This window comes from Pagrus major, chromosome 11, assembly GCF_040436345.1.
Source record: "Pagrus major chromosome 11, Pma_NU_1.0".
NCBI lineage: Eukaryota > Metazoa > Chordata > Actinopteri > Spariformes > Sparidae > Pagrus > Pagrus major.
Window position 1 is genome coordinate 16,968,862 of NC_133225.1, and position 17,932 is coordinate 16,986,793.

General features: G+C 42.3%; 1 protein-coding gene across 1 annotated transcript; it reads right to left on the reverse strand.

Moving 5' to 3' along the window:
- Positions 1–620: 620 nt before the first annotated feature.
- LOC141005412 (cortexin-1-like) lies at positions 621–1,004 on the reverse strand. The gene has a single exon (XM_073477259.1). The coding sequence runs from the start codon at positions 1,002–1,004 to the stop codon at positions 621–623; it is 384 nt and encodes a 127-aa protein (XP_073333360.1).
- Between the last annotated feature and the right edge of the window lie 16,928 nt (positions 1,005–17,932).

A 17,932-nucleotide genomic window follows, 5' to 3' on the forward strand; every position in this document is an offset into this window, starting at 1 on the left:
AAACTACCTGCTCGGGCCTTAAAAAGCATCTGAAACTGCAGTGCTGCTCAAGGATCAGTGTTGAAAAAAATCAAAGGAAAAGTGAGGATTTGTGCTCCTGGATCAGCACTTGGATGCTTTGCACACGTTCATTAAAGGGGCGTCTGCTTAAGTGTAAACTCCTTTGTTTAAGTTCTGCCTGCGTTCTCATCATAAATGTAGCTTTGAGGTTATAAACTATGTTGTGAGTGAGTGCGGCCTTTCCAAAAATAATGTTGTTTTTTAATACTAACAAGCTCAGGAGTTTGGAAAACCTAGCCCTAAAGTGATGTGATGTGGTAGCATGTTTCGACTAGTACAGGAGGTCAGGTTAAGGCAGCTGTGCAGCTCGTTATTTCTGTCCAACATCTGGGTTTGGGTGAGTGTTTGGCTCACAGGATTCCAGCCTGTTTAATCCTGCAGCCTCATATTTACACCAGTACACAGGCTGTGATACAGTGATATACACCAGGTATACTCCAACATCAGGTAAACCCCCCCTCTAAAAGAGTGCATTGGTACAGTCCATATCTAAATCTGCTCTTAAAGATTCTATGTGCAATCAAACATCCCCCTCTCCACCCTCTCTTCACATCATCAACCTACACCAGTGCGTAATCAAACTGGCCCCTCTCCAACCCCTCCTTGTGGTCAGTCCAGGATGATGCAGGCATGCGGCTGTAGGGGTCCAGCAGGATCCTGAAGCACCTGACCAGCAGGAAGACCAGGAAGAGCATGAGGAGGCCTACAAAGGCCAAGGCTGTGCGCTGCTCATTGTCCACCCCGACCAAGGCCAGAGGAGGGCTGCTGCTGCTGCCACCGCCAGGGCTGCCAGGGAGAGAGGAGCTGGCCGGGGACAGCAGCAACTCGTAGTCAAGTGTGGACACATCGTTCATCCTCCACGGGGCCCGAAGGCACGGCTTACACACTGACTGGATGGTTGGTGTATTGGGAGGAGGTGCGGAGAAGGAGGGGAAGGTGTTCATGAGGGGTGGTGCAGGAGGAAAGGCCGAACTGGATGCTGGGAGTTTGATGACGAGGCTTAGTAAGAAGGCGGTTTACAAGTTTTATACTGTGGCTGTTGGGTGAAGGGCATGTATTCTGAATGAGAAGTTCGAGTGTGTGAGTTAGCAAGTAAAGACTGCAGAACAATCTCTAGCTCAGAGAGTGTTCGTCTAAGATGTGTCTATTCTGATCACGCACACATCTTCCTCCGCTGGACAGTTTGTATAGTCAAATCTAGGTCAGTCAAAGAGACATGACCCAGAAAGGCCCGGCACTAATCCGCTCTGACAATGTGACAGACACATACGCACACACTTTTCAATTAATATGGACTACTTTTCAGTGTCACGCATTTTGAGGAACCGACTAAACGTCGTAATGAAGCTCTACGGCTTTCTTATTTGAGCGTCCGACCCCCTCAGGCGTCAGTGTTTTTAGAGGATTTATCAGGGCCGCTCTGCCACATCAGCTCTCATTCTCACTCTCAATCGGAGCAGACGGGACGTGAGGCGACCTCCTGCTAATGCAAACACACCAACACGTGTCTGATCGCAGTCAAGGTCAGCACTCTGGATGGGAGTTAATAGCGTGCAGATGGACTTCTGACACCCAATTGGGCTGATCTGTAGCCGGACCCAGGTGTTACAAGCACAAGAGTGTTTGGAGCATCTGCAACACCAGGTGTGTGTGTGCACGTGTGTGGCTAATTAGATCGGGAAGGCAGCGGATCGATCGATGGCCTTGAATATAAAACAGTGCAGTGTTTGCTCAAAGAAGCGTGATAAGTAGGTCAGCGCCGGCAAGTGTTCAAATAAGTTGGGATGATCTCTTCAAACACTCGAGAGGTAGAAAATGAGTTCTGAGGAGGTGAGCGTGGATAATAATCATACAAAAGAAGAAGAAAAGTGGCTTCATCCACTTATTGAATGCAGGATCTGTTTCTGGGGCCGTTCCAGCAGTCTCCACAGAGGGTCGTTGCCAGACGTGGTGTCATCGGATGTTCCTGGTTTGTGCCGAAGAACCAGCAGGCGACCGCAGCTCCTTTTAACCCACCACCTGGAAGAAAAAGAGGCAAAGCATTGAGATAATTGTCCAAAAATGTCACTAATAAAGCCCTAATGAGGACTTTTAATCTGCTCTGCAATTTAAAATCAGTCAAAGCCATTAAAATAAAACACGGCACGACTTTTCCATTAGGACTGATCGTTTTTAATGTGGACCATAAGGGGCAGATTAAGTCATTCCTTCCTTTGTTTCATCACACACTGTGATTATCACCATCATTTGCTCAATAAGTAACAGTGACAGTGACATTAGGCATGTGTGGGGGGGGACACAGCACCAGCATCCCCTGTAATGACACTCAATTAGCGAGCTGATTATGGTGTCATTACGACCGCATTAGCAGTAATGAATGCACGATTATAAACACTGATACCGCGTTACATCACCCTCATTTGTCAGTGCACTGTTACAGTGGGCCATTTGTTCACTTGTTGACCCCCGTCATTCATTCGCTCACATGACGGAGGGAAAGACAAAGTGTTGCGGGGCCTCATTAATAATCTAAAATCACGTCTCCCGCGGCCGACCGGGTTTCAAATCATTGAGGAAACGCGAGCCGCAAACCATTTTTACCTGCTCACCCGTCTGAATAGAGTGGTGACTGGGCTATTTGCTTAGACAAACGTGATACTGGGAGATATGCAGAACGCTGGGGAGAAATACTAAGGAGAGATGAAGAGATGAATGGAAACAGAAGGAGATACTTATAGAGAGTTCTGCTGAATCTTATCTCTTTATTAATGTATTAAGGGGTGAAAATGGACAGAAGTGCAGAGATTAAGTTAGATTTGATGGGAGATAAAATGAAAAAACAGACGAGAGAGTCATTGTGTTCAGGTAAAAAAAAAAGGAGTAGTAATATGAACAGAAAAGCAAACGATTAGGATTGATAGAGGAGGTAAAGATGGACGAACAGAGCAGACGTTCCTGTGGTGAACGGGCAGCAGTACAGAGGAGAGACGAGAGGTTTGCTGGCTGACTTTCCTCTGCATGACCATGGCAGAATGCCTCTTCCATACACTCTCTCCCTCTGTGTGTCTGTCGCTTTCAGTTCAAAGGTTTTCTATCTGCTACTTCATCAGCCAGTGTCTCCTGGGTGGGTGGTGCACCAGACTCAGGCTGGCAGCGGGATGACACACCTGGGAGGTGGCACTCACACTGTGAGTGAATGTGCACTTCTCTATGTGTACAAACAGAAGCTAGTGTGTGTGTGTGTGTGTGTGTGTGTGTGTGTGTGTGTGTGTGTGTGTGTGTGTGTGTGTGTGTGTGTGTGTGTGTGTGTGTGTGTGTGTGTGTGTGTGTTACAGCCTGCTGCAAGACCCAAAAATAGGTGAGAAGACCTTGGAATTGTTTTCAAGGACGTTATTACGACGGACACTGTCACACATCTGCAGCTCCAGTTCAGAAATGCTTTCTGACTGCGGTGAGACTTTTACATTACAGTTTGGAAAAAATCACTTACGGCTTATAAAAAGATTAGGGATAATGTTGTTACCAGTGATGCACAATATTGTTTTTTTGCTGATGTGCGATATGATGCTGTTCTTAATCATTGGGTGATGCCAGCACTGATATATGCACATATTTTTAATAACAGAGAACATCAGGCCACACCTGCAACTGAATGAACATATTATTACCCCCTCTCTTATCATGACAGTCCACATGTAATAATTTTCAAAATATACACATTTACTGTGCACAATAATAAAACTAATCAATCACATAATTACAGCAGCACCTCACTGGCCTGTCATATCAGCAGAAATGGTCATTTCAGGCCGATGCCGAAGCCTTTATTGGTGGATATAGGGAGATCAATCATCCCTAGTTGTTACTTAAAAAGTTGCAACAATGACAGAATGCCAGTTGCTAATTGCTAAATGCTAAGCTGTCATTAGGGTTTGTTAAGACAAGCCAGGCCTTTGAAAAACTGATCAACAGGGTTGAGCAAGTACTCAGCTGAAACAAGTATCCGCTACCGATACGAGCACCAGTATCGTCCAAGTAAAATGTGTCAGTATCTGCTCTAGTGGTGACAGAGATTAGTTAGAAGAGTTATTTGGACCTGTCAGCATTAACCCTCATATATACTACACATTTTCTTTGTCGTGTCCATGTTGTTTGAATACTATGACTTCAAAGCTCATGAACACACGCAAGTCTCCAGAATGACTTCCCAACTTAAGGCCTCTATATGAAAAAGACCAATTTTGTGAGTTCACCATTCTTCATGAACAAATAAGAATAATAAAGGTACAACTTCTATTACTGACAGGTGCAACCAAACTAACAGAAGGATCATAAAAGTAAAGTGTTGACTTGGATCAGAGGGTATCTGATAACAGAATATGTTAACTGGACTAATAATCTAAAATACGATGCTTTAAAACTCAGTGCCGTGGGTGTACTTTACAGTTATCTTGTCATGGTTTGAGTTTTGGTTTTGTTATTTCCTGTTTTATTTTGAAGTTCTGTCCTTAAGTTGTCATGTTTTGCTTTCATTTCCTGCCTATGTCTGTTTTCCCGCCCTTTTCACTCCTCACCTGTGGTCTGTCAGTTCACCCTTTGTGTATTTAAGTCCTTGTCTTCCCCTCTGTCTTTGTCAGTTCATCTGTTCTGTTTTGCCCTTGTGTTCCTGTGTCTCATCTTCCTGTCGTGAGTTTCCGGCTTTTGGTTCCTGACTCCTCGCGTTATTTCTGGTTTGTTCGTTGCTTTTATAGGTTTGCACTTTGCTTTGCTTTTGTTTCTTGGTTATCTCCTGTTTTGTTATCTTCCTTTTGCTGCTACATTTTTAGGATTTTGGATTTGCAGCTTTGCGTTATTAAAGTTCGCTTTTCGTTGAGTTACTTGTCTGCCTTTGTGTCTGCGTTTGGGTCCCCTTTGTGTAAACCCACAAATCTGTACTTAAAAATGATTGAGATTCCATACAAACAGATGGAAAAACTCTGCTGTAACATGTTAATACACGGGGACGCACACTGACCAGTCTAATCTGGCTGTATCCCACTCTCACACACACACCCCCACAGACACACACACACACACACAATGGCATTTAACGCAGTCTCACACACGCACGCACTTGAAATACAAGTGGGTGTGAAAACACATGCATAAAAGAACATTGCGGATGAATAAAACCCACACACAGGAGTAATTTCCACTTTGTATGTAAAAGGTACAAACATCACCTCCTCATCTGATCCTATCCACCCTGTAATTATCTGTTTCTCCATTATCTCTCACTAACTCATCACCGAGAGAGAGGATGAGAAATAGACTGAGGGAGAGAGGGAATGGACTTAAGGATGAGAGAGATAGCATCACTTCAACATATAGGATATTGATTTATTTAAGCAATTAACTGCAGTCATAAACACTTTGGGTACAGAACATATTGTATACAGAACGATCGATAAAAAGGAACTTAAAATGGCAAATTTACTATGTTTCCTGCCTTTGCAACAAGCCTTTATAGAGTCAGTGATCAGATAGTTCAGTCATGGACTCAAGAGTGTGTGTGTGTGTGTGTGTGTGTGTGTGTGTGTGTGCGTGTGTGTGTGCGTGTGTGTGTGTGTGAATAAGTTATTGGGAGGTAGAGGGGAGGACAGACAGAGATTGCTCAGCTTATTTTCCTCCTCGTTAAATCTCACTCCCACCATCACCCTCCATCAGCCTCACACACTCACACACTCACACACGTACAAACACACACACACACACACACACACACACACACACACCAGACACAAGCACACACTGGCGTCCATCAGCCTCATCTCGCTTGACTCGCATTAGTTCTCGCCCACTCCATTTCTCCTCCAAGACACTTCCTCAAAGCACCGGCAAGACCCCTGAGATGAAGGGAAGCGGAGCGGACACTCATCAGTCTTCATCGAAAAGCCCTTAGATGGACACCTCGCTAACACACACACACATGCACGCTCACACACAACTGCACCAGAGAGACTTCATTCATATTCAGATACACACAAAAGCACACACAACAGTAGGCATACTTAAGCTCATTTGATTACATATAGTATATGGACAGACAGAGCGCGTGCACACACATCCGCACACACACCACTTTCATGGCATCCTCACGGAGCCATCGGTCAAACTAACGTTGACAGAACTCATCAGGGTAAATGAAATGAAGAGAGCTGAAAATAATTTAGTTACCTCTCAGGTGACCACGGTGTCACTTTTCTCTTCCTCTACCCACCTCCCACTATCTCTCTAACACACACACAAACGCACACATGCACGCACACACACACACACACACACACACACACACACACACACACACACACACACACACACAGTTTCAATGCAACAAGAAAAGTCCAATTACTATAAGCTTCTATTGAGGGTTGAAAGCTTTGGCCACGCTGTACTTTCACTGACCCTATTTAGCGTCTATAAGCAGTATATAAACATTTAATAATTTGAACCGGTTATTACAGTTTTTTTCAGTCGCTAACAAGCACTCACCCATACTTCTGATACTTTTTCTAAACTCTTAACACAGACTCACACCTACAAAGCACAATTGGCCAAATGGATAATTTTCTTCTCAAAAACACATATTGTTAAATATATACTAACTCTTCATTTCAAAATAGAACACACCTTTCTCTGTACAAACTAACTTTACCAAAACACTGGAAATCTGACCCACAATGACATTATGTTGTCAAAGAATAACACTTGTTTTCACTTCAGAAGGTACATGCAGTCAGTCAAAGTACACCAGGCTTCAAAACACTGGCTATTGTTGATATTACTGCATAGACTTGTGTTTGTTTCAGTTTTACAGATATTTGCATGTAAAACATGCAATACAACATTTCTACACTAAATTTCCTGGTTGGGAACTGTATGTAAAAGCATGAGGGACATCTGGTCATGTGGCTGATGGTCATAAACCTTCCACCTCCAAGCAGAAAAGAACTCCTCTATGGGGTTGAGGAAAGGTGAATAGGGTGGAAGGAACAGACGCACTAGTCTTGGGTGGGCTTCAAACCATGCTGTAATTGCTTGGGAATGATGGAATGCCACATTGTCCCAGATGATCACAAAGGTCTTCATGTTTTCACCTTCTTGATTCTGCTGTGGGATGAGGTGATGGTGGAGATCATCAAGAAAGGCAAGGAGGCGCTCTGTATTGTAGGGTCCAACCTGACATCTGTGAAGCAGCAATCCTGCGTTTGAAATCGCCGCACACATTGTTATGTTTGCCCCTCTCTGTCCTGGCACATCAGCTGTGGCCCTTTGTCCAATAACATTTCGTCCACGACGACGCCTTTTGGCCAGATTGAATCCCACCTCATCAAGGTAGATGAACTCATGAGGTGCCTGGTTGGCCTCCAATTCCATAACTCTCTGAAACAAAGTTTCAAATGCAAATCATGTCATTACTGTACACCATACTATGCTGTAACCAATTACAGTGCTGTACTGTCTAGGTTACCTGCTTGCAAAGTGCAAAGCTTTTAGAATTGAAGATTGAATTGAATATTCACTATACCTGGATGTATTGTTGCCGTAGCTCTTTGACTCTTTCACTATTCCTCTCAAAGGGAACAGTGTAGAGCTGCTTCATCCGCACTCTGTGTTTGGATAATGTCCGTGCAATTGTTGTGAGGCTGATACTGTCAACATTTTCAAACATGTCATTGTCTTCTACAATCCGAGTTTGCAGTTCATGGAGTTTTATTGCATTATTTGCAACTACCATTTCCACAATGGCAAGCTCTTGATCATTATTGAGGAGCTTTCCTCTTCCCCCAGAGGGAGGAAGACGTTGCATCCTTTAGAGGGACAAAAAATTCTATGTTAGCGTTTCTGTATGGCCTTACTGTATTGACATGTCAAGTGAGAATACAAATAATCCATGTAAAATGCAATACATACCTGTTGGTTTGTCGAAAAATGCGTACAATGGAGGCAACTGTTGACCGCCTCACATTGGGCTGCACTCTTTCACCAGCCTCTCTTAGTGAAAGACCATGGTTGATGACATGGTCAATGATAGTGGCACGAATTTCATCACTGACTACCGTTCTTGTAGCCCTTGGAATGCCACCACCACGCATTCTTATACCCCTACCTTGCCCTCTCCTTGGGCCTGCTCCTACACCTGCCCCCCTCACTACACCTCTCACTGCACCTGCCCCCCTCACTACACCTCTCACTACACCTGCACCTCTCCTTCGTACTCTTCCTCGTCCAGACATTACAATGTTTTTCTTTTTACTGCTTCCAAGAGAAATCACTCCTCAAAGTCCTCCTTTTATAGTTATCAATGCAGCTGAAATCATTGGAATCAGCTGTAGTTGGCCCAATTTACCCCACATAAATCAGCTGTGTGTCAATTATTCAATTGCTAGTTCATTATCAGCTGAGATATATTGTTTTTGAACTTATATCAGTGCAGAAGTAGAGGATTTTATACTGTATCTAAGGTTTGGAGTATTGTTTTTGCTATTGTGGCATGTTGTGTGTTAACATTTGTAAATAATACAAAAACAATCCATAATTTTGTTGGGAGGTATCGCGTGTCTCTTAAGAAAATGTAAGCATTGTGGAAATGTGTTCACTGACTGCATATTGTGTGAAAACGACATGAAATGTGTGAATGGTATGGCCACAGAAGTCCGATGCTGTGCTAATTGTGTTTAGAGCTTCGAAAATGTGTTAACTGATTGGACAAACGCTTGTTAGTCACTGAAAAAAACTGTAATGTTCAGCAAGTGTAACTTCTTTTATAAAGACATATTTTTTAGTCTATCAAATGAAAATGAGTTGCCAACTTGTTTACCGAAGTCATTTTTCAAGCAAGAATGACAAACATTCACTGATCCCATTTTTTTTAATGTAAGGATTTGCGGCTTTACTTTATCATTACTTGTAGTGAATGAAGAGTCTTTGGCTTTAAGACTGTTATTTGAACAAAAATAGCAAACTGAAGACGTCACCTTGGGATCTGGGAAATTGTGATGAGCATTTTTTTACAAATATTTGGCATTTTATGGACCATATGATTAATCAACTAATCATGAGGTAACACTTTATAATGAAGTGCTTTCTAAACCATTCATTAAAGGGTAACTCTACTAATTTTACACATTAAGTGTGTTTACAGGTGTTGGGGAGTTCTACTGCATATGTGAAAAAAGCAGTATAAAGTCTTTTGTGGCTCCAGAGGAAACTGTATGCAATCTGATAAATTGCCTCCAGTGATGTCACTCAGTGGCTAAGTTGCATTGTGGGTAATGAAGGTGCCAGGTTTTAAAAAGCAGTCCACTGGTCTAGCATTGCCCTCCTATAACACTGTTGGACTAAAATGATCCACATTTCTATGGCAGAACCAGAAACATCACTTTTGTTATTCCACACATTCTTCTCCCTTTTCAAAACCTGGTGCCTACATTACCCACAATGCAACTTAGCCACTAAGTGACATCACTGGAGGCAATTGATGATTGTAAACCTTGACAACTGCTTAATAATGGGTTATAAAGCTTTTCGTTGTTTGTAAACAGTGAAATAACCAACAAAAGAAACAATTAGTTGCAGCCCTACTTACAACTGTGTTTTACTATATAATCATTCATTACATGATGTTTTATTGGTGCCCACAGGAGGCAGATTTAAGCATTTAATTAATTGCTTATATTTGCTTACAACTACATAACAATGTATTGTATTAGACCTTGAAACCCTGCTTATAAATGTTTTTGAAGTTGTTTGTATTAAGGCTCACAGAAGTTGAAATTCAGTAGACATTTACTCGTACTTTATATGGGATGGAAGGTTTTGTTTCTGTTTCTGTCCCAAGCTGTGATTCCGAGGCAATGTCAAGGCAGCTTTGGGGACATTTCCACAAAAATATGACATTGTCTTTCCCTGATGGCTTCCCTTTCTTGCTTTGCTGGCACTTTTTGGATGTCTGTTGTCTCTCTCATCCCTCATGCACTCACACAAATATACAGAGTCACGTGAATTTCACATCACAACAGGGTCAAGAGCGATCTTTTCCCCAGGAACCACCACTGTCCTCCCCCTTCAGGCACACAGATAGCCAGCCGAGCCGGCCTCCACTGGGTTCAGCGCAGAGACAGCCTTGATTTGTCATTATTTATAGCCTGAGTAAAGCCACTCTCTAAAAGTAATTAGACTTTAGAAACAACGAGAAAGGGAGAGGGCGAGAGAGCAAGTGGCAAGAGCAAAAGAGAGGAGAGAGAGATGGTAAATGTTCCCAGTCTCGGCCACAGCCTGCTGGGAATTGAATTAACCCTTTCCAATTTGCTGCTTATAAAGATAAAGTGGATCTGTAGAAAAGGCAAATGGGAGCTGCATGAGTTCAACAAGCTCAGGTGGGTATCCCCCTTCACATCAGTTAACAAAACACACATACAGCACCCAGAGGAGCTGCACACAGTGAGAATGTATCAATACCATCCATCATTAAGCCTTATTGATACCTTTGATTTTCTTTTTGCTGTGAATCGTTGGTGTTTGTCTGGATTCATTCGTCACCTTGGGGAGCTGACACCTGCCGTGTCCATGTGGCTAATGAGGACGATGGGGACCAGGTCACCTTGAGCTGTGTGCAACAACAAACCATCTCCAAATAACAACTTCATCTAACTTCCACGCGTGTGGCATAACCTTTTCTAATACATCTTTGAAAAGAAAGGGATTCACACACACATACACACCCAGATTCACAGACCAAAACACGACTGTCTTGCAGGTATTTTTAGCCCCAGAGAGAGACAAAGTGTCTGAGGAGTCTTTACACTTGGCTAGCAGCTCAGCTCGGCTCCTCGGTTAGTCCCCGTCATAATTAGCCTGGCAGACACTCAGTACCTACAGTAATGGTGATAAAGTTGGGCAATTAAATATTCTGCTGTTCCAACACAGCCAGTCATTGAGCTCCCCCGCACACACTTGCGTCTTGTGTACGAAAAGGTGTGTATTTGTGTCTGAGAGGCAGATATAGAGACACACTGTTCTTTCACTGAGCGTACATGCAAATGAGAAGTGCATCGCAGTGAGAGAGGAAAGCACTCAAGACTGCTGACCTTTTAAAACAAAAAAAAGGCCAGCGACACGACAGAGAGGCCAATATACTTTATATTGATGTATTCTTCAAGAACCTGTCTGTTATCATAAATACACATACTTCCCCACTGCTCGGTCCTCATCAGTTTGAAGTATGGATCTTACCGGCAAGCGTTTATAAAGAGAAAAAGTGAGGGGCTGTTCACATCAGCTCAGTGAGAAACTTATATCGAAGTGAACCGGGAGAAATGAACGAGGGGTTGAGATATAGAGAGAAAGACAAATGGAGTTGTACACGGATGAAGGAGCAAAAGGCAAAAAACAAGCCCTTCTGTAATTCTCAATGCAGCTGAGCAATTCCATCTCCCAAGCTGCCTACAATCTATCATTTTATCGCCGGCCCAGATGAACACGCAGTCTATTTTCTCTATCAGCATATTTAGGTTTAGGTTTTCAAGGTCACTCCTGCATCAATATTCAAAGTATTCAAGATTCTAGATCAGCATTCATTTTCTACAAGACGAGCTCTCTGTTTTACCTAAACTCAGTGAGAGCTGATTTAGATACAGCTGCTGAGCAGAACGCCTCCTCCGATAGGGTCATCTGCTGCGTGGCGGGCTGCACGTTCCTCCCAAACATCTCCAGACATCAGGGACGAGGAGGAGGGGGAGGGGGAGGGGGAGGAGGAGAAGGAGGGGGGAGAAGCTCCCCTCTATTTAGTGTCCAATCTATTCCGTCCTCTCTCCTGGTTGTTTGTGTCACTCTCTCTGACAGCCTGAAGCAATGGTGTGTCTGACTGCCACCAGGGGAACGCTCTGAGGGAGTCAATTCTGTATCTCTGTGGAGGAACTGGCCTGAATGCTGGACTTGCTGCAGACCAGATCTATTAAAACTTCCAAATGCATTATTGTAAATTATTAAGAACACTGGGTGGACGCTAAAGCATGCAAAACAGCCACAGAGACACATACTGTATCAAGAGAGACATACAGCCTGTGACAAGACTATGAATGAGTGTCCTGAGTGGAGCAGACCACTGACTCATAATGTGATGAGTCCTAGTTTGTGTTCAACAGCATCCTGTCCTTAACTCCTACCCATGTTGTGTTTCGCTCCACTGAGCAATGAGCCATTATCAATTTTGATTACATTTCATTGATGCTTCAGAATCAGAATCAGTTTTACCAAGAACTAACAACAGCATTCAGTGTCTTTATACAGAGTATCACGAAAGTCTCAAGTCTTAACCTTCAAGTCTCAAGAAAGTCTAAAGTCTGAACCTTCAAGTCTCAATTCTTAACCTTCAAGTCTTGTGAAAGTCTAAAGTCTGAACCTTCAAGTCTCAAGAAATTCTCAAGTCTGAACCTTCAAGTCTCAAGAAAGTCTAAAGTCTTAACCTTCAAGTCTCAAGAAATTCTCAAGTCTGAACCTTCAAGTCTCAAGAAAGTCTAAAGGCTTAACCTCCAAGTCTCAAGTCTTAACCTTCAAGTCTCAAGAAAGTCTAAAGTCAAGTCTCAAGTCTTAACCTTCAAGTCTCATGAAAGTCTAAAGTCTGAACCTTCAAGTCTCATGAAAGTCTAAAGTCTGAACCTTCAAGTCTCATGAAAGTCTAAAGTCTGAACCTTCAAGTCTCAAGAAAGTCTAAAGTCTTAACCTTCAAGTCTCAAGCTAGTCAAAAGTATCTTATCCTTCAAGGTTAAGTCCCCCACCTCTGACCTATACACACCTAGGTACAATTTTGTCAATTTTCATGGAAACATGGCTCAGGATATCTAAAAAGATATTTACTTTAGACTGGTGCAATGTTGAAATCCACAGGCTCAAATATTAGTCTTGGTGTGAACTTGTATTGATAACTGAATTTATTTTGTGTCACGTAAGTGTTGAGATAATTTGTTCTCAGAATGATTCTATGATTCACAGGCTCCCAATAGGTGACATAAAAAGCACATGTTTGAAAATATTCCTGGACATCATTTCACAAGCTCTGAAGACCTTTATTTGATCTAATATTCACTGGCTCTGCTGTGCCTGTTTCAATAAAGAAGGCATGTTGCAAAAAATAGTAATGGCAATAAAAATATAATAAAAAAGACTTAATGCACACACTCACAGAGCGAATCTATTTTCTGAATTTTATTTCAGAGTCACGATGCTAGCAGCACAGAGTGTGATTTTTTTCCCGTCCTGAAGCACCTCGGGGGCTGACTCAAAGGCAAGAGAGTCCTAAAACGTGTTTGTCACTTCCAGGCTTGTAACTCACTGATGCTGGCATGCTGACAGGCAGCAAAAGAAACCACCTTCCTCGCCCATTCACCACCACCTTTATCAGCTCTGTCATAGCTGACCATCATTTCCATCAGTCCATCTGCTGTCACTTGCTTCCCTTTCGGAAATTGGCCCGCACACCCCCCTTCTTTCTCCAAAAATTCGCTCCCAGTCAGGGTGAATAAATGTCAGCCCGATCATATTCACCTTCATCGTACATTTAATTCATAAATAACAGGCATGAAATATTCACACAATGATGAGGACGAAGGGTGACCAGTCCACAGGTGGTGGCAGGTCAGGAGTGGGTTGATGATGATGAGTGAGTCAGAAATTGAAGGCAAAGTTTTATGTGAAGAATTGTTATGTACTAATAAAAGAAAAGAGAGAGATAGAGAGGACAGAAAGAAGCTGTTAGTTAGAGTTGGAACTGATCTGATCCAATATCATTATCTGGTGCCAATACTGACGTAATTCACTTATTGGATATTGGACTTATGTCACTGACTGATTGATCTTTGTAATTCTCTTATTACTTTTGAGCTCATGTTTAGAAATCTACCTACTGCATTGTAGAGGTTGTCACTGCACCTGTTTATTGTATTGTTATTGCTACTTTATACAAAATATACTACTATATTTTGGAGGCAAATATTATATATCGCATACAGTATATACACACATGCAAATATACTGTATGTATCTACTTTTACTTGTAGTTTTGATACTGAAATACATTTAATATCAGATACTTTAAGACTTTTACTCAAGTACTTTTTACTGTTTCACAACACTGTCCACAACTCAAAGATGTGAACGAATGAATGAATGAATGAATGAGTGAAAAACCAATACTCACACATAAGAAGGTAGAATCAGCGAATATTTGCAACCCTTATCACAAAAGTTGGTAATTAGTAAAGCCAGACTGATACTGGATTTTTGGGACCGGCACCAATACCACTATTAGGGAGTAAAGAAATTCTGATATAAGTATATTGGCCGATATTCTTATATTCTCAGCATATAAACACACTATCTTTGTGTTGATCCCTCAAATGTGTTTATCAAATACTTGTGGCAATGATAAGTACATAATAGAGGCAAAAGACTTTACAATTACACAATGAACTGTATGACATCAGGTCACCAAAACAATAAACTTTGCTGGGAATTTAATCATTATAAATTACCCAGAGCATCTTCTTCTGCATTATGTTATGTAAAATATAAGTTTCCTTATCAGCACATATTGGACAAAATATTAGCCTATATATTGGTCAAGCTCTCGTGATTAATATAATAGTTGACAGCTAAGCGATCATTCAATGCAGCTATAATCATCAGATATCAAAATTCAGGTATCACACCCTGATCTGAACAAAAATAATGTGGACTGGTGCATCTCTGGTGTAAGTGAGCATGAGAGCAGCTGAAATAGCCTGCAGGAAAGACTCAATGGTGAGGTGAGAGTAGAGGTGAGGTCAGATGAGAGATGAGGTAAGAGAAGGCAGAAGGGAAGCGCAGACAGAGCGAGAGATAAAGGTGCGGAGCAGAGCGGCAATCCCTATGATTCACGTCTGCATTCAGACGGAGCAGAGGTCTGCAGCTACCCGGGGAGTGAAGAGGGTCGGGTGGCATCAATCAGATACATATGGAGGTAAGAGGATAAGAAGAAAAAAGAGGTGAGATTTGGAGGTGTGTGTATGTGTGCGTGGGGGAGGGTGGAGTATGGAGATGTCAGCACTCTTAAAGTCAGAGGACAGCACTTTCCTTCCATCAGGCAGCCTTTCTGTCAAGTCCACAGGGGCTGAGCAGAGCCTGTGCCAGCCACGATGAAGGCCATATATATATTACATGCCCTGCCCACACAACACTTGCTCAAAAACCGATGCGCAGCAGGTTCAGCATTCAAAAAGTCTGAAACTTTTTCAGTAAAGGAAATGACGTGAGAGGCCTCCAGGGCAACCGTGAGCCAGGATGTAGAACAATACTTTTCAATCAGCGACGCGAGAACACAGCCGGCCCCACACCCAGGGATGTGAAAATTACAACATCGGGGTGCAATGCGCCGCAAATCCGGTCCACCTTTAGGAGCTTTAAATACTCAACAATGAATGGCAAAAGTGCTGATTCAAACAGGGAGGCTGAAATAACTTTGCTCAGCAGGGCGCTGCTCAGTGCTCTGATCCCCGCTGACTATTGAAGCCACCAGTTGGACTCTTAAGCACGGATTAAACAACAGAAGAAAAGTCATCACAAAGGCATATCACCTTGCTGGAGTGAAGGTAGTCTGGTCTGCTGATTTGATTACAGAGCTCGCAGCAGGGTGGAGAGAGACAGAGCGAGAGAGAGGAGGCCTGGCAGAGCAGAAAAGGGAAACACATCTATAGGGCCGGGGAAAGGAGAGCTTATCTGCACACTTTACTTCATGGTCCATCAGCAGATTTCATTCCAATAAAAGAACTGGCTCTCTTCTAGTATTTCCAGACGAGTTAATAGACTGGGAGCTGCTCTGGGGTCCAGTGTGCTGGGATGGAGCAGGGACAATAAATCCTTGTGTCAGTTATCAAAGGGGCTATAGATTATGGGGCTGATGAATATTTGATAGCCGATCTTCAACAGGAAATCAAACCCGCGACATGTTGGAGGATCTCCTCAGTCCCACTTGTCAAGGTTGAAGACTCACGATGACTCCGCCACGTCTCCTCACAAGTCATTTTCCGCAGAAGTCCTGCTGGTGTTCGCGTGAGCAAATAGGAGGTTTATGACCCTGTGTGCGCTGTGTTGCCACATTACACACCACCAAATCAAATCACGCTCGGTGTGACATTGCTATTATTTCAGGAGCAATGCACTGGAGTGCCACAAAATGCGCAGGTGATTTCTTCTTCTATGATTCAACTGAAGCGTGTGGAATTTAATTTGCCATTTTAGTGACTTCTCCTCCTCACTCAGCTGCTTCCAAACAAGTACTGAACGATGTAATAAAGAAATAAGAGAAGATATCAAAGGTAATAACAGAGATTGTCAGTGACACAGTGAGACAGCTGTGCGGTGGAGAAACTGGTTCACTCATGTGCTCCATGTAATACTGTATATCCTGACAGGGGCTTTGTGGCTAAACCCACTGGGGTTTTCTCTTTCTTTTCCACCTCTCCTCTCATTACAGGTCATTACATGATGCCACTGCTTCACAGCTTCCTGCCGATCAGCGTTACCGTGGCGTGCTGCGTATTTATCGGAAGTGGTAAACTGAGAGAGGTTAATAAAGTAAAGTAGCCACAGACTACAGTACACTCTCATTTTTATGTTTATTCATCAGCCCCTTAAAGCAACAAGATGTAACTTTTATAACTTAAATAACAGCTTCAAAATCATTTTGATGGTACAGTGTGTTGTAATAGGGTGAATGGTGTCTCTGTCTCAGCCACTCCGCCCCCCTACCACTTGTTTCTGCACTATGTAACTTCAGTGAGAGGGTAGGATCACAGCGTTACATACATGTTTACTTCAACATACAAGTTTTCAACACATAACATTGTTATGATGTCATGAGTTTTGTTTGTAGTTAGCACCTACATTATGTCTGACAAATTGTTACAGACCTGGGATTTGTATTTACGACAGTGGTGTTGCACTCAGATAACTTATGTGTGTCACTATGTAACAGGCGTTATATAAATACATATATTTATATATATATATATATATATATATACATATATATATATATATATATATATATATCAAAAAATTTTATGGCTGTACCGCAGCCATGGTTACCAGCTGTAGCAGTGATATTTTTGATTACACTACCTTGCTCGGCATGACCCACCCTACTCTGCCTCTGATTGGCTACATCCTGCCTGTTCAGTAATGCACCAGTGCAACTCTCATCAAAGACTGAACAGAGGCGAGATGACAATAAAATAATGTGTTTTTTGAAAATTAAAGTATGTAAACCTACTAGGACCTCTTAGTATGAACCTGAAAATTAGCATAATATGACCTCTTTAATATCAAATTCCCCCTTTTTTTCCCCAGGATCATTCCCTTCACTGGAAATATATTTTATATTTTTTGTGTGTTGCACACAAAGTACCCTTCCCTCATAGGTTTACAAGACAGCAAAAGAAAAATTGCCCCGATCAAACATTTCATTACATTATACTTCATTATAAAATGAGGATTTTTTTACAGACAAGATGTTCTGCTTTCTCTCCCAAGCTTGGCAAACAAAATCTGCTAAACAAAAGATTGCCTTTCTGACGCACAACTCAAGTTTTTTCATAGTCATCCAGCCAAACAAATCAGCATAAACAGACATTTTAGTAAAAAAGTACATCCCTTCTGAACCTCACTCTCAATCTCACTTAGCCCACACAACAAAGTCTGCCCTCTTCTCTTCAGTCTCCGGAGAGGCTAAGTGTAATATTCCTCAACGTTAAATGTGCACATCGGGGTCATTGTCTTTTGTTTAAATCATACTTCA